Source organism: Zeugodacus cucurbitae, chromosome 3 (assembly GCF_028554725.1).
Source record: "Zeugodacus cucurbitae isolate PBARC_wt_2022May chromosome 3, idZeuCucr1.2, whole genome shotgun sequence".
Classification (NCBI taxonomy): Eukaryota; Metazoa; Arthropoda; class Insecta; order Diptera; family Tephritidae; genus Zeugodacus; species Zeugodacus cucurbitae.
Window position 1 is genome coordinate 11016429 of NC_071668.1, and position 18572 is coordinate 11035000.

The window sequence follows — 18572 nt, forward strand, 5'->3', positions numbered from 1 at the left end:
TTTTATTATTTTCTGATTACTAACCATATTTCAGTATTGTAAGACCTAATTTTTACTTTTATAGACGATTTATAGACCTTATAGCCCACAATTTGCCTACAATATAGAAAATAGTATCTTCTTAGAAACAAGTATTATTGTGTTGTTTTGCAATATTTAGTTTTCAACTAAGAAAGGAAATAATTATATTTCTGAACGTCTACCAAATTAAACTAGAAGGCAACACAAGTAAAAGTATCGATTGTCCATCAAAGCCATAGCCACTTACTTAGCGATAAACAATAGAAAAATAAAATAATGTAGCCACCATGATAATAGTATTTACACGTACTCGTACGTACTTAGAGTATGCAAAACGTACTTACATTCGCACCAATAAGCTAACTGTACATACATAGCTCATTTGTTATACTGCATAAAAGAACTTAATCTCATTTTCAGCTAAATTTAACGTCACCGGTGGTCCGACGGCATCCATGGCTTCGTCTAGTGGCGGTGCGAGTGGCAACATAACAGCGGCCTGCGGTACGACCTCATCGACAGCTTCGTCCAAATGGCTGCTATCGCCCACGCTCGAGGTGTCGAGTGAAGAGAAAACTTCGTTGATAAATAATCTTAAGACCGATTCGGAAGGTGGCGCTGACGGTGCATTAGGTGATGCACTACATTGTGTTGGTGGTGGTGATGGGGATTCTGTAGCCACCTTGGCTGGTGTAGCATTGCCGGGTGGTAATTTTGTCAAACTACCATTAGAGGATCGTAATAAATATGAAAAGTTGCGCAGCAATGATAATCCCACTTCGGATGATTCCGATTCGGAGTATTTTCAAGAAGACTACGGCAATACGAGTGGACCCAGCAGCACAAAAGCGATTTTCAAACAAATTGTGACCAACAACATACCGGATACTATACATAAAATACAACAAGCTGCTTATCATAAAGTCGATAAGACGCAGTTGAAAGTGCCTATTGTTAAGAAGTTACGTCATTCCACTAAGAAACCGACAACGGCCGCTCAACAGGCAGCCCAACAAGTGAACGCCGCCTTAGAACAACATGAACAACAACACCAACAAGCGGCTGCAATTGCTGCCGCCGCTGCAGCAGCTGCAACGGGTGATAAGTCGGATAGCGAAGACTCGATTGGGTCGGCAAGTGATTTGCGTGCGGAGGATGATGACTTTTTCGATGAGAATGATGTGCAGAGGCGTAATACAAAGCTGCGCCGCCCCGTCATGGATATGGATGGAATAAGTGAGAGTGTAAAGACCTGCAGTTCATCGGCCTACCATGCGGAATGTGAAAGTGTCACCACGCACGAAGATGATGTTAGTCGTGTGTTGGTTAAGGTACGTATGCGTAAGAAGGATCGCACTGCTGCCGCTGTGGCAGCTGCAGCCGAAGCGAGTGGTATTACAGCGCGCGTTGATGAAAGTGAGTTGAGTCCGACATCTAATGATTTTCTAAATAAATTGGGGGATAAGCCCTTATTGCTCGATGATGAGTTAGATTATGGTTCTGGTGATTCCGATTCGAAAGGTAAGAGTAGCAATGAGACGGAGGAGTCGCCCGAAAATGCACCATTACCGACATTACCAACAAATACCAATAACCAACCGGAGGAGTTGGATGTGTTTGCAATGGCGCCGTTTAAGATGCCTGTGGGTTTGCCTTTGAAAAGGCGTACTTCGAAAACTCAACGTGCACCGCCCAAAGTGCCGGCACGAAATCCGCCGGTGCAAACGCAATCGCACTCGGTGGAAATTTGGACATCAACACCGGTAAAGGGTGCCGATAAACGCACCAACTCAGTCGACAGCTTTGCTAATTTTCCTTCCGGCCCCTCACCGCAATTGGACGAATTCAATGAACCGTTTTTCAATCCATTTGTCGAACCGAAAATGAATACGAGTGCTGTTACACCCAAACCTCACGTACAAAGCTCGTCCAATTTTGGCACTGTAACCGTTATATCAACTGTACCGGAAGCGTCCAAAGAATCTACTACTGCGAAGCCAACAATAGCTACAAACTTTGTGCCCAAATTCCCGGCAACAGAATGTCCGATAATCGAGCCAAAGCTTCCAGTCACCGAAGTGCCAGCGCCAGAACAAGATCTCTTTGGCTCCGAACCATTTCCACAGGTAATTCGTAAATGTATAATTGTGAATCCCATAGAAGGTGTCAATGACAGCGTTACAAGAAATAAGAATAACAATAATATTGTGCAAATAAAACAAGTTCAAGCCACGCCACCAAACCATATAAGTCAAACACAAAACCAACATACCGGTATGCCAACCATTCCGACGCCCTTTAGCACGACAACAGTACCACAGCCCAGTGGTCCTGCGCCACAACTGGTGACCATTAACCATTCAATAATCATCAACAAAACACCCGAACCATTGCCGAATTCCTCACTGCAATACCGCAATAATGTGAATTCAATTCAATTGACTGCGCCCATACCGGCGCCACCTTTGAGTGCAGCAGCTACTGGTACCGCTACCAACGCCTATATAAAATTGCCCGCAACTGTGGTGACGAATGCAAATAATATTACCATCGCCAAGCATGTTAATGTCAGTATTCCCCCGACCAATGTTGCCGCCATTAATGTACCCGCACCCAATGCCACCGCCATGCACAAGCCGACACTCAAAACGAGCGCGCATGCTGCCAGCGCCCACGGTGGCATCGTACTCAATATACCAAGTGGCATGTCCCATTCTGTTTCCTCCATATCTGCCAGTAAACAGGCGCAAATGCCTAGCAAAACTTCCATCGGTGGCTCGTCCAGCATGATTACGCATTTGAAAATGTCCGATCATCAGTCATTGTTTCCAATTGCCGATAATGGTTTTGTACAAATCTCCCAAGATCGTTGTTCGGACTTTACTACAGACGATGAGGCGGAGCCAGTGGTTCCGCATGGATCGCATGCTGCCGACATGGATGCAGTCACACCAGCAACAGCAGCAACAACGTCGGCGTCGACAACGATCCTCAACAGCGCCCCCCTCACCACAACAAAACCAAAAAAGGAAAAGTCCCATTTGGGTGTGAGAACGCTACCGGCGAAGATAACACAAAAAGTCAAGGGACACACATACAAAAAAGTTGTGTCCGCCAGCGTACTCGGCTCCACCTCCTCACTCACCTCGAGCAGCAAACAGAAACATCAACGGCTACAGAGTCAATCGCAAGACGACGATGACGATGATGATAATGACGTTATCGTCAATGAAGCGAAATATAAAAATCGTTCAACAACAAATATCTCAACCAACAGTGCAACAAAACATTCCAAAACGACAGCTAGTGCCGGCGTCGGTAGTAACGCCAAAGGTACAAGTGCCTCAGCCAATGCGGCAATGACGAGTAGCTTCCAATCGAATACAATACAAAATTCTGCGAAAACTGGTTTTAGCAATATGAGTTTCGAAGATTTTCCATCCGATCAAGAAATCGATCGACTCTCCAAAACCATACCGTTCGAGGTGGTGCGCAATGAGAAAATGTTGCTGGAAGCCGAGAAGAAATTCGGTTCGTTGAAACGACGCAATAATCTATTCTCCTAGAAGCGAATTTCCGAAACGAAGCGTACGTTGAAACGTGAATTGAAACAAGTACTACATAAAGTATTGAAAAATTCCAAGGAGTAAATAATGAAGTCAATTAATAGTGAATGTTTATAGTATTTTGCATAAGTATACCTAAATTTCTAGGTACATATACATACGTATAGTATATGTAGAATTAAGTGTAGAGATATATAGTTGCAAGAGATGGATGTGAATCACAAGTAAATGTGAACTGATGCAAGATAATGGATGTGAAATGTACTATATACAACTTTTTGTATTGAGTTGTATAGGCAGCATGCGGAGTTGATATGTAATTTGGGCTCTTGCACAATCTCGTTTATATGTAAAGTTATTTATATTGAGCTGAATTAATATTATTTAAATTTTTAAAATATCTTCGAAATACAAAAATTAATTTTTTCACTCGAAAAGCTTATATTTTGGCTAAAAAAGTCATTTTGCTGCTAAATTATTTAATATGTAAGATGTAACCGTTACTTTATGAGTTGCAAAAAAGAAATTGAATATCATGTTTAGTTTTTTAAGAACATGTGAAACCATATTAATCTCGAAAAAAATTTTATTTGTCAAAAAAATATCGTCAAAACACATAAAAATATTTTTTGTTTATTTGAATTTTTTTTTATAATTTATTGTACTACCTTAGTGTTTTACGAGATTGTGTGAACCGCCTTAATGATAAAGAAAAACTATTATATTGTTATTAAATTTATATAAGTAAGCAATAGTGCATATTTAAAAGCGCGTTTGCTACGAAGGATTTAAGTATATGCGAACGAAGTTCAAGAAAATTTTTAAAAATAAGTACATACATGTAAATAAGTAAATGTTATCGAATTGAAATCGTTTTAATTTATATAAGAAAACTTCATATATACATACATAATTACATACATAAAAATATTTATTAATGTATTTCTTTTAAAATTATTATTATTATATTTTATGAAAGCGTTGCTTGAAGTTTATCAATGGCTTCGTAAGGAAAACAATATTTATGTATTCGAATGGATTACGGCAGCTTCGTTTAAAGCAAAAAAGTGTATTTAAATTAATATTTAACTGAAGAAAATTTATATTTCATTATTATTTATTAATATTCTTTTTTTTATTTACAACTAACCATTTTTTCAAACGATAAATTATAATAAAAAACACATTAATATTCATTTTAATATTTACACCCAACTAAAGCAAACGTAATTCTATTCCTAATAGTTTAATATAGGAAAACTATATGAATATTTTATAATTTTTTATTTGCACATTTTTATGCTTTTACCTCTTGCATAAAAAGTATTCAATTTTCTGTTTACCTAAAAAACATTTAAATAAAACCTTTCAAACATGCCTAAGCAAAAAACTAAAGAGTGAAAAAACTAAAAAGTATTGCAAACGCTTTCGAACCAATTCAAATCGGACAGCTATAGCAAATTTACTTAATATAATAATAATTACAAATTTTTTATATTTTTTTAAAATAAAGTAATTGTTTTTCATTCACTCACCCTTTTGAAAACCAGTCAACATAGTGAATTGACAACTGAAAATAAAGAAAAAAGTATTTTTAATGTTGTATTAGTATTTTTATCATTTGAAAATTTAAACAATTACAAAATACGTTTCCCCACATAAACTCGAAAATGTCTCGTTTTTTTATTTTTTTGAATATTAATAAAAATTTTAGTATGTATAAACATATTTATATCATACAAGGAACAATATTTAATATTGTGAGAAATAAAATGTAGAAAAATGTATTCATATAATGAATGACTCGATTGAAGCATGCATATATATACACTAATGAAAAGTTACATTCACATATACATACATATAACTATTGTATTTAAGTGCGGTTTTATATACATATATTATATACCAATATACAAATGTATGTTGTATGTGTAAACTCGTTTCCGCAATTAACGGTAATCCGTAGAAAATGATGAATGAAATACATTTTAATTCATAACGTTATACTAAAAAAAAAGTACGTGACTTTTTGTTAAAAAAAGAACAACTTCATTTCACCAATTAAAAAATATTGAAAGTAAAAGCAACACAAAAGCATTTAAAAATGTATTTTTAGCTTTTAGGCATATGGTTATGCACACTGAATTGTATTTCTGTTAATTTGGTTATTTTTTATTGTATTCAGTCGAGTTTAGCTTAACCAGAACTGCGGTAGCAATAATTTTATTTGTATAACACAACTTTTGTATGAGTTTATTACTGAAAAAAAAATTGAAATGAAAAAGAATTTATTATTTTGTGATAAGTTAGGCATACTATGTATTATGCTTGCAGAAAGCAAAATGAAATATTGTATTTATTTATAAAATGTGAAAAATTAAACAAAATTAAAACACTTTCAATGAAGGGAAAATCAACCAGCAGCATTGTAGTCAGTTGAAAAAGTGCATATAAATTTATTCTACAATTTTACATTTCTTTGTTGCATTTTCTCAAAACGTATGTATGTATGTATTTACAAAAAACAAGAAAAAATATTTATAAAAAACATTGTATAACGTTAAAAAACAAATATATATTTTTAAGCTCGACATTATAACCACAAAAATAAACACATTTATACATATAGATAATATGTACATTTAATTAAATGTGCATATAGAATATTATTTATATTATTTCCATCTGATGTAGTCCTAAATGACCAGCTACGCATTGAAATGTCTTTGTTCCCAAAAGCTTTACAATTTTCGCTGCGTTGCTATCTACATACATATAATTAACAAGTTAAACATACATACTTACATTTTTATGTTAACACGAGTATTGTTATATATAATACGCTGCACTCTTATACAATACATAAATGCCTACAGTAAATTATTAATAAATGCCAAAATAAAATGAAAATCCAAAAATTTTACATTAAATTTCACACTAACAGTATGGTACCCATGATCGTTACAGGCAAGCTAATAAGCATCAGTTCGTTTTTAAAGTTCATTTCCATTAATATTATTTGACAATATTAATTTTAGATGAATTTTTATGTTTGAGAGTTAAACTTAGTGCATTGTAATTAGCTGAACATTTGAAGAAAAGATAATTATAAAATAATTCAATAATTTTCCAATTAATTTTGAAGAGGTAAGTACATAAAACTCTACATTTAATGCAAAAATATGAAATATTAAATAGTAAAGGAGATCATATCCAAAAATCACTTTCTGAAATATAATCTGTATTTTTGTGGGTTCTCTAATTACTCTTGCGTAATATTAATATTTCATATAATCCCCAAAATAGCTAAGATATCATAAACAAGATAAGATAACGGTTACAACCGAACATTTTATATTAATTAAAATTAAACATTAAAGGAAACACAAAATATGATCCATATGTTCGGTATAAGATCCACTAGAATAAAGAGATCATCATATATAGTATATGAGGGCTGAGGTAATTCATGAACTGAGTTCACCACCAAGGTACATTATATCCAACACTAAACGCTCATTTAATTTGGCAAAGATATTTCACAAATTAACCGACTCACCGTCTTTTTGAAAAACCTATAATTACAGAGACACACTATTTGAAGAAAAAGATTACCTCTGAATTACATTAAAATATCTGAGAGATTTATTAACATTTTCGGTAAAAAATTACCCTTAGTCACTGAGTTCTTCATGTTTGACATCCGGCATCTTGAAAAGTTATAGTCGGATTTTGACAATTTTTCCACAGCTCAAATGAAGTATTTGTGTAAAGTTTTATTCCGCTATTTTCATTGGTTCCTAATGTATGTATATTATATATTATAAATTGAAGGAATCAGATCGAATTCAAAAATTGAATTATATGGGAAGTAGGCCTGGTTGTGAACCGATTTCCGTCCGTGTCATCAGGTTGTTAAGAAAATAGTATATACCTAATTTAACTGAATCGGTCAAGTAGTTCCTGAGAAGGAAGGACATGACTATAGAGAGTTTCGTTGATATATGTAGCTTTAATAGTTTACGAGAAAAAAAACTACTTTTGGGCGGTGCCACGACCACTTTCAAAAAAAACAATACATCTAAATATGCCCTTCCCTAATGCGATCCTTTGCACCAAATTTTACTTCCATAACTTTTTATAGCTTTGTTTTAACACTTTATAGGTTTTCGGTTTTGCAAGTTACGGACGGACAGAACTCGTCTCGTCATCCTGCTCATTTTGATATATACATATAACCATTTTTCTAATTCGTTAAGTTTTATGACTTTCAAATAACCGTTATGCGAACAAAACTATTATACTTTCTTAACAACTTTGTATAAAAATAATAATTTGAACGTAAGTATGTTTTTTTTTAATTAGATGAATTTGTTATACACAGTGAGGTTTTTATATATTTTTAATACAAAACAAAGAAAACATCGAATAAAGCTGTATTCATTATTGTACTAATTTATTTTCTGTAGTTTTATCAGCAGTATTCCAAAGCGTAATACCTACATACCTACAAAGTTCCAATCAGCACCCAATGTTAGGGTCAAAGTACCCCAAAACCAGGGATAAAGTAAAACAGTATTAACAAACTCCCACGCACAAAGAATTTAAAAATATTTTCGATTTAACTTTTTGTTTTGTATTTAGTACACATAAATATGTATAGTATTTAAAATGTGCGAAAAACAGAGAACGCATTGTAGGAAAAAGTAAACAACATAAGGAATGGGGAAAATCAGCTGTTCGAAAGTTGCTTGCTTTTCGGCAGCTGTTGCATTGTTTTTGTTGCAAACACAACTCACCCACTATAAATTTGTTATTGTTTGGGGTTGTCAATTCTTTATTAATCGCAGTACGTACAAATAAACATACGTACATGTTGTCCAATAACTGAAAGTTTCACATGGCGTAGTGCCGTTATTTATTGTTTTTTGAGTTTCTTTTATGAACGCATTTTCGTCTATGTGTTCGGCGTTTGTAATTTGCGTATTGTTAAAAAGCTCACCTACCTTATTAAATATTGCAAATTTGCCAGTAGATAAATGTAAAGTTTAAACAATTAAAAAATCAAGTAAGTGGAGACACGTATAGCACCTTGAGTTTGGGAAAGAGTATCGGTTATGACGTACGTGTACAAAAAAAAGCTGTAAACGCTTGCAAAGCTATATTTTAAGAAAGAAAGCACAAGTTCACGTCTTATAAATAGGTAGCCGTGCGTAATTGCAACTTATCTCGATATAAAATAGATTCATCAATATTATAAATTACAATTGGAATAACAAAGAGTGGTGCTTGAGACATATATTACTGAAATTTATAAAAATAAAAAACGTCAATACAAACTGAGCGGCACAACCGAGATTGTGCTGTGTCATAAACTTTTTCATTAACTTGCCCACTCGCAAAAAGGAAACTGGTAAGTGAGTGATTGCCTGCATGTGCAATGGAAGTGATAATCCCAGTTTATAACGCATCAAAGATAGCAATATTTACGCTACATTTTACTCAAAACGACAAATAATTATAAATAATTTATATTTTGCACATTTTTCCTTTTATTTGCTTTCATCGCTGACTAACGTGCCATCGAATTGCATTTTCGATTGATTTGTGTGCACGTTGCAACAGCATACGCTTCATTGTGCACGATGTCGCCGGTTTCAAAAGTTTTGGTTAAAAGCGGTGGTTTCTCGACACAACTAGCGCGTCATGTACAGGAGAAAATCGATGGGCATCCGTTGTGGGGTTCACGTTTCGACCAACACAATCCAACTGCGGTGGTTCAAACACATTTGGATTTTCTACAGAGTAAGTTAGGCGTATCTAAAAATGGTGAAATCAAACAATTTATAACAATTACTTTCATGCAACCAGGGCAGTCCACGCTAGAAACTATCACTTCCCCAAACAAATTTAAACAGGAAATAACAGGCCTTAAAAAGGTTTTAACAGTACATTATCAAAGTTTTATAGACGGGATAGCTTGTACAGTCCTGTTTTGCACATTTACAATATACATATAATATATACCTTTAGTATAATTTTCAAATGCATATTCTATATAGATGGCGCGCAAATTATACTCTCAAACACCTACCAATCGAGTATTGAAGGTTTCATGGAGCATTTGAAGCTGAGCCGTGAAGAAAGCATACAGTTGATACGCAAAAGTGTACAACTCACCAAGGAGGCTAAATTGAAATATCAAGAAATGGTGCAGAAAGCTAATGGTACACCAGAGCCGGGACTACCGCTGATATTGGCTTCAATTGGACCATATGGCGCACACTTACACGATGGCTCAGAATATAAGGGCAGTTACTCGAAACGCGTTTCCCGAGAGGATATACAAAATTGGCATCGTCCTAGAATTGATGCCTGCCTGGCAGAGGGCGTTGACGGCTTGGCTGTGGAAACAATACCTTGTCAGGTGTATGAAAACAACTTCAATGTTGTAATTTATTTATATGAACTATCTTAATAATCGAATGTGTTTTTGGTAGATGGAAGCCGAAGCTGTTGTTGATATGTTGTTGCACGATTATGCTAATGTAAAGTTCTGGGTTTCTTTTCAATGCAAGGTGTGTAAAGCATGATAGCTAATTTGTTTTTGTTATTGTAAAAACTCAATCGTTTTGCGTATTTCAGGATAACGATACTTTGGCTCACGGTGAACCCTTTGCCAATGCTGCCTATTCAGTATGGAAGAAAGTAAATGAAGCAAATGCTGTTGATCGGTTAATTGCTGTCGGTGTTAATTGTCTGAATCCAAAGGTATTTAATACACTATACAACAAAATCGACTTTAACTAATTATTCCCAAGAAATTGAGTTATAAGTATAAAAAAAATATTCTTCGATTTTCGAAGTCAGCCACTGTACAACACTCGGCTGGGCATTAGACCAAACTAATTTTTGTCACAAGATTGAGTCATAAATAAAATAAAAAATATTCTATTTTCGATGTTAGCCTCCAAAATCGAAATATATGGTTTCGAAGTTAGGAAAATTGTTTTTTAAATAATTGTTATTAATTAAAGGATTAAAAATATGAATAAAATCTACATTTTTCAATAGTTTATACAACTATTCGGTCAAACTTATATGACAAATGCTATGAATGGTCAAGGTTTGATCTTCAAAAATAAAAAAAAGTATTGTATATCGAAAAAGTTTTATATACCATTGAATTTAGAAGGAAATTTAGATTACATATATCTATATTTTGGAATTTTTAGTAGCTATATACTATAATTACTAATAATTTTTTTTAAAAGGAATTTTTTCGAGCTTCGAATCCAAATATTTCGATTTTGGAGGCTAAATTCGAAAATCTAAGAATACACTTTTTTACTTATGACTCAATTTCCGAAATTATTTTGATCCAATACCCAGCCGAGTGTTGTACAATATTATTATTAAAACTAGATAAACTTACAAAATTGATATTAGTACTAAATATTGTGAAATTTACAGTAATCATTTTTGTCCGGACTTAATTAATTAATTAATTTAATTCAAATTCTATCACATTCAAAATTTCTATAATTTCTTTTCTTACAGTTCGTTAAACCGCTCTTTAAATCATTGCATACACTGGCTGGTACCGAGTCCATACCGCTTATCGTATACAGTAATCGTGGCGAAATCTACGATGAAAAACAAGAAGAATGGACTGGTCGCGATGATTGCATACCACTAGACACCTATGTACCTGAGTGGCTTGAACTTGGCGCAATAATTATTGGAGGCTGTTGTCGTGTCTATCCCGAAGATATATTACGTATCAGGAAGTTCATAGATAATATTGGAAATAATAACTGAGTGTTGAAGTAAACGGATTTATTAGTTTTTAAGTTTGATTATTACATGAAAAAAATTCAATAAACAAATTTGTCATATATACATGATTCCTAAATTTGTTTATATTTGAAATGCGCCTAGACGTATGTAAGTGCAGTAACCTTTCCGCGATGTCGTGAAACATGTGCAAAGTTTACCTGAAGCCACCAGCGAAGTCAGCTTGAGCAAAGGTTACTGTTATCTCACTCAGTCGCTGATTAGAGCGCATTAAGCCGGACGGCTTAGTCTCTGATTATTGTATTTTTATTTAATAATATTCCTTTGATAATAACAAATATTTTGTTTATTTATTTATGTACATATTTACGTCTGAAAATTGTTGTGCCGTTGTCCATGTGGTGCCATACACCGTTATCAAAACAAATTCTATATATAATATATATATATAGATTTTTAATACATACTTACAAACAAGCGTGTCTAGAAAATGTACATACGTTCAATCTAAAAATATTGCATCAGATTTAAGCTTGTTTCTAAATGAGTTTAAAACAATAAAGAAATATTTTTTTTGGGATTCTATAAAATAGATCACAAAATTAAGTAAAATATAATAAAAAAAAAAGAAATAATTCAGAATTTAGGATTTTCGGAATGAAAATTTGTTTACTGCGCGGTAATTCGAAAAAAAGAATTAAGTATACCGTAAACAACAAGACAAGTATGATTTGGCAAAGCGTTTGGACTCTATTATAGAATATGGTAGTAAAGTGGTCTTTAGAATTTCTAATATTTTAAAGATACAGCAGTTTGCAGAAGGAGCTGGGCGCGTTTTTCTCAAAACTGTTTTCAAACTTTCCTCCATCGTATCTCAAAAACTTGAAATTTGTTGAGTGCACTCAGCACATGTAAGCGCAAGGAACGCTCTATTTTTAATCAGAAATTCCGAAAAATTCGAATTTTTATAGCAAAAAATTAGAAAAACACGCAAAATTCGATTTTTTTTTCAAATGTCTACCAAAACTTCAATTTTTTGTATATTCACTTGATCGTAATGCGTTCTATGCATTTAAGGCAGTAGACTGCTTTACAGGCTTTTTAAAAATCGATTTTTTTGATTTGTTTTAAATCTCTTCCAAAACTATCAGAGAATATGTCTTTAAAATTCCAGAGGCCAATTCGACATATTTTCGAAGCTAGAGCAGTTTTAGTGGGCGAGCGTCGAGCAGGTGCGAATGCTAAGGCAGACTTTAAAGCGCGTTTTCTCGAATTTTCATTTTCACAAGTGTTAGAAAACGGTGCCGGCGATAGCAAAAAGAATATATCGAAATATCCGATCGAAAAGAACCAAAGTGATCTAGCTTCAGTATTAAATTATCTTCTATTTGAACCAGAAAAGTTGGACAAAAGTATTATTTAAACTACTTGTTTTGTAACTTAAAGTAAATTTTTTTTTCTTAAAAAAGCGATTTTCTTTTTCAAACTTCGAAAAAATTTGGTATTTTATAACTTCTTCGGTATAAAAAAAATAAAAAACTTATAAGAATTAAAAAAAAAATGGTTCGACTGTTTCAGATGCATCACACGACCTCCATCACCGATTTACAAGTGCAGACTCCAGGCGCTCCAGAAAAACACTTACAACTTTGAAAAAATTTCAATATTTTTTATACTCTCGCAACAAATGTTGCTAAAGAGAGTATTATAGTTTTGTTCACATAACGGTTGTTTGTAACACCCAAAACTAAACGAGTTAGATATAGGGTTATATATACCAAAGTGATCAGGGTGAAGAGTGGAGTTCAAATCCGAATGTCTGTCTGTCCGTCCGTCCGTCCGTCTGTGCAAGCTGTAACTTGAGTAAAAATTAAGATATCTTGATGAAACTTGGCACACTTGGAAGGTTGCTTTCGAAAATGAGCAAAATCGGACCACTGCCACGCCCACAAAATGGCGAAAACCGAAAACACATAAAGTGCCATAACTAAGCCATAAATAAAGCTATGGAAATAAAATTTGGTATGAAGGATCGCACTATGAAAGGGCATATTTGGATGTAATTTTTTTGGGAAGGTGGGCGTGGCCCCGCCCCCTACTAAGATTTTTGTACATATCTCGCAAACCAATAGAGCTATATAAACCAAACTTTCTGCAGTCGTTTTTTTTAGCCACTCTCTAATGCAGTCCAAAAAGAAAAGAAATTATGAAAGAAATCGGATCATAACCCATCAATAAATCTCCGCCCATCTCCCATACAATAATTAGGTTGAAAATTACTAAAAGTGGGTTAACTCATTAACGAAAAACGTCAGAAGCACTAAATTTCACATAAGAAATGGCAGATGATAGCTGCACTCAGGTTTTTTTAGAAAATGGGCGTGGCGTCGCCCACTTATGGGTCAAAAAACATATCTCAGGAACTACTCGACCGATTTCAATGAAACTTGGTTTGTAATAGTTTCCTTACATCCCAATGATATGTTGTGAAAATAGGCCAAGTCGCTTCATAACCACGCCTACTTCCTATATACCAGAACTTTGAAGACAATCTGAATCGTTTACTTTACAATATATAAATAAGTACTAGTGAAGATATCGGTGCAGCACTTTGCACAAATACTATGTTAGTAGTGTGGCAGCCCCATTCTAAAAATCGCCGAAATCGGACCATAGGTTTTTAAGGCCCCATACATCGAACACGAGGACCTCGGTGCTTCTAACCTAATATTATGGTTTCCGACTTTCAATGGACTTTATACAATATATATGACGAATATGTGGGTCAAATTGTGTATTATATAATACAAATAAAGTTAAATATATAAATTGCGAGAGTATAAAATGTTCGGTTACACCCGAACTTAGCCCTTCCTTACTTGTTAATAATAAATATTGCTTTTTAAGCCTTAAATATAGTACACTATCGTCTTAAAATTCCGTTTACCGCAATCCTTTCCTTCCCTTTCAAAAAAATTGCTAAAAAACGTTTTTTTTCGGCTTCTAAAGCAGACTACTGCCTTAAGCTTACAGTAAAGTAAATCAGCCGGAGTCGTAGATGAAGTGCGAAGCCATTTTTTCGAGGGGGTTTGTAATCTATGTTCTACACCATATATTTAGCTTAAAATCTATATTTATATTGTCGAAATATATGTTAATAAATGATAATAAACTTTAGGCTCTATCTATTCACTGGGCGTAGAAAAAAAAATTCTAAAAATCAATAAAAAACTGGCCGTCACCTTAAGTCGGCTAATTCCAGTAACTTCGCGGGATTCGCGGGGTGAGCCTACCGAGGTGTTTTAACTTTAGTCTGGCGTATGCTGGGCATTGAAAGAGGAATTGCTTGGATGCTTCCTCTTCGCCTAACTCGAAACAGCTTTGACAACCAGCGTCTGGCTTGATCCCTGCCTATTGGACAGTGACATGTACTAGACCCGATCAAAATGTAACTAGTTACGAGGTAGTCCAAGTAATAGCCGTTATACCATGATATACATATGTATGTACATAATCATGCCAGAAAATAGCGGAAAGTGTTTGTGCAAAGAAATGCTTATCAGTTTTAGCAACAAACAATAATAATAATCTCTATGCGAGCAGTCAGTCGGTTCAATGATAATTTCAATTAATTTATGTACTTACACATATGTATATTCACAATACACGCATTTCACACATATGTACATACATACGCAATGTATGTGCTTGTTATAAATACATTTTATGTACAAGTACGAACGTAAATACGAAAATAAAATTAAACAAAATGATCAAAACACGACGCCTTATCAGCAGTCATTGATATGAACTAAGTGAATATATGTATATATTTTAAAGGCCACATACATATATTGTCTTTATATGTATATGCTTCAATTCACTGCCAGATGTATGGCATATACATCTAGACTCTATATCACAATGAAAATATCATCGGGGGTTATAAAAACCTTGGCGCATATGCAAATCGAATTAGATGTACGCGAACCGCACATCTGCTTGGACGTGTAATAATTATTATTTTTGTTAAATTAATAAAATATAAACAAAAGTTGATCAACGCAAGCGGCGATTTTCAGCAAATAGTTTTATACAACAATAGTAGTGATATTCCATTACAAAGTATATAACTGTAAAGTAGTGGTAATATTAGAAGAGAAATTACTAAAAATAACGGTATACAAAAATATTTGCAAAAACAGCGAAAAAAATAAATTTAAAAATTTCAACAACAACAATTAACTATTTACTGTGAGCGCCGTAATTACACTCTCACAGCCATACACACAACTGCCATAGAAACAATAAAAAATTAAATAGATAAAGATATACATACATTGTGTATTTTATTTTTAAGTATCAAATCAACACAGCAAGTCACTAAAGTGTTGTCAAACAAAAGCGCAGACAGGCACGCATAAACAAAGAAAAAAAAACATAAAGCAAAAACAAAAACTGAAATAATCACACTAATCATATAAGCAACTAATTTTATATTCGCAGCCAACGTCGAGGTAAGTTTTGAACAGCAGCACGGCATAAATAAAGTTTTGTATTTAAAATGTGGCTCATGTTTTGATATTATTGTTTGAATTTACTCTATACACTATATATAAATCTCAGTGCATATGAACTCTTATGAAAATATTTAGTAAGAAGTTGAAAATCAAGTTTCGATGTTTGCAATTGGGCTTAGACCTAACAAGTTATAACCGTTATAACTGTAATGTTATGTGCACATCAATATTTTTAGAGGAAATTCTTTAAATTTTTCATTAAATTATACATTTGGCGCATACAGTTTGATTGGCTGCTTGAAAGATATGTCATGGCGTATGAGTGATTTGAAAATCAAATTAGCCGTTGTCTAACATTGAAATAAACAAACAAAAAAGCTTTAATAAAGCAAAACTTAAAAGCAGATACAGAACAAGTAAGGAAAGGCTAAATACGGGTGCAACCGAACTCTCGCAATTTATTGATATAGTTTTATTAACCAATTGCGCCCATTTTCCACCGGTAATATCAGGATGTCAAGATGTACCGAATTTCATTGAAATCGGTCGAAATGGTTTTTAACCCATAAGTTGGCGATGCCACGCCCATTTTGCATTAATAAAAATCTTTCTGCCATTTCTTCTGTAAAATTTAGTGTTTCGGACGTTTTCCGACAGTGAGTTAACCCACTTTTAGTAATTTTCTACCTAACCTTTGTATAGGGGGTGGGCATGGTTATTATCCGATTCCACCTATTTTTATGGTGTATAATGGGGTACGTAAGGGAGATGTACGTAAGGGAGGAGGATACATAAGGGAGGTGACTTCAGAAAGTTTGGAACTTATTAGAAGGCGGGGCCACTTTCACTTTCCTAAAAAATTACATCCAAATAAGCTCATTCCTAGTGCGATCCTTTGTACCAAATATTAATGTATTTCAACCAGTCTCGTCATCCTGATTATTTTGTGTAGGACTCACAACCAACCGTTATGTGAACAAAACTACATTACTCTCTTAGCAACTTTGTTGCGAGAGTATAAAAATGCTTCCATATATTTAGAACTTACATGTTAACGAAGTGCAGACATACTCTTTATAAGCTTAAAACCATGCACAATAAGGAGACAGGTCGTATGAGTAATACCGATTGGGATAAAAATCATATTTTATCATGTTTACTTCCGACTTGGAATAAAATGTTATGGATAAAAATAAAAAATAAATATTTATTAGAAAAAAAGCAATGCTTATCGAAACACAGATTGGAATTTTTTAGTAAAAAAATATTTATTTCAATAATCTCTACCATTTTAATGGTGTAAAGATAAACAGGAGGTTAACCGAGAACACGAATACGACAGAAAACTCATGAATGTTTCAAAATTGCTTTAAAATAGAAAGTTTCAGCAAGCGAGTAAATCTTTTGAATTATATCAATGCATATATTCGTGATATATTCCGTAATTGGAACCTGAACTCCACATCCAAGATTTGTGAAAATTGTTAAAAATAGTTTCCATAAAGGCACAAAATTATTTATAATAATTAGAAAATATTGTTTAAATTCTCATTTAATAATTTCCCTCACATTTAAATGGCAAACAAGAATAACTTAAAATTATTCAGCTTATATTCCGTTTCAAAATTTTCCTAAACCACACACACAATATTGTGAAAAAATAAATCCACCCGGAAACGGATAATTTATATAACTTTCATAGACGTCACATCATTATCTACCGGAATCAATAAATAATATGTTCCCATTGAAATCGACTCATTGGGATGCAGTTAAATAATTTCATTGATTATATTATGCAGAATTCGGCTATAATTAATAATAACAATAAATATTTGTAGAGATGGTTATATTCATAGATTTTCCTTGAAGGTTTTATTGCTTTAGATGCTTGTTACCAACCCACTATTAGTACTGACGTAAGTCATTTACGATTTTATTACACCAAATCAGCAGATGCTCAACAAAAACAGATTAACATGCCTGTATGTTTGTATTGACCCATATACATTGTAAGTGGACAGGTGTTAACGTAAAGGTTGGTGGTGCTATCAAATAGATTATATAGACACAAAAAAATAAAATATTTTGTTGCTAAGGATTAGGAGTTTTATTGGCTTATTTAGGGAGGTGTGGTTATCTATATATTGTTGAATTATATTGAAATCATATATATGTACATATACATCAGGGACACATGAATTATTGAAAATAGCTTTATATGTATCTCCATACGCATGTAAGAAATAGTTATAAGCAATTTATCAATTCTTTAAATTACTTTCTAGTTTAATTTTTCTAAAATATATTAATTTTCTATTGGCAAGTTCATACTAAACTGCGACTACACTCAGTCTAACGGTTAAATTGAATTCATTAAGCGTGCAACATTTTGTAAACAAAACTGCAACGTATGTATGTAAACATAACCTAGCAACAGTTATCAAAAGTGGAAAATTGTCAATATTATTCATACAAATGAATTCATCACTATTAACGTTCATGGATACTACATATGAACATATTGCACATAGTAAATCATTGTGTGAATGCTCTTAACAACAAAGTCGTTTAAGTTCATTGCACTTGTCGTCTTGATTATTTCAGCGTAGAACAAATTTAAATAATGCAAATATAAATAGATACACATTTGCACATTGTTTTC

General features: G+C 33.4%; 3 protein-coding genes across 8 annotated transcripts in view; 2 read left to right on the forward strand and 1 right to left on the reverse strand.

The window, feature by feature from the left end:
* Window positions 1-8237, reverse strand: part of LOC105210820 (uncharacterized) — a 40651-nt gene extending 32414 nt beyond the window's left edge. The window contains exons 1-2 of the mRNA XM_011181972.3: window positions 8098-8237; window positions 5123-5157 (exon numbers count right to left, since the gene is read on the reverse strand). The gene's annotated coding sequence lies outside the window, so the exon portion shown is untranslated. The remainder of the gene's footprint in view (window positions 1-5122; window positions 5158-8097) is intronic.
* LOC105210819 (uncharacterized) overlaps window positions 1-11497 on the forward strand; it is a 32485-nt gene extending 20988 nt beyond the window's left edge. Inside the window, exons 1-6 of one of the 5 annotated variants that reach the window (XM_054228026.1) lie at window positions 8524-8658; window positions 9216-9395; window positions 9653-10017; window positions 10091-10168; window positions 10236-10361; window positions 11151-11497. In XM_054228026.1, coding sequence (XP_054084001.1) covers window positions 9236-9395; window positions 9653-10017; window positions 10091-10168; window positions 10236-10361; window positions 11151-11411 — 990 coding nt within the window. In that variant the 5' untranslated portion in view covers window positions 8524-8658; window positions 9216-9235 and the 3' untranslated portion in view covers window positions 11412-11497. The other 4 variants (XM_029039395.2, XM_054228024.1, XM_054228025.1 and 1 more) reach the window with 4 other exon arrangements.
* A 3858-nt stretch (window positions 11498-15355) lies between these two features.
* Window positions 15356-18572, forward strand: part of LOC105210810 (uncharacterized) — a 6383-nt gene continuing 3166 nt past the window's right edge. The window contains exon 1 of one of the 2 annotated variants that reach the window (XM_054226306.1): window positions 15356-15904. The gene's annotated coding sequence lies outside the window, so the exon portion shown is untranslated. The remainder of the gene's footprint in view (window positions 15905-18572) is intronic. The other variant, XM_054226305.1, reaches the window with a different exon arrangement.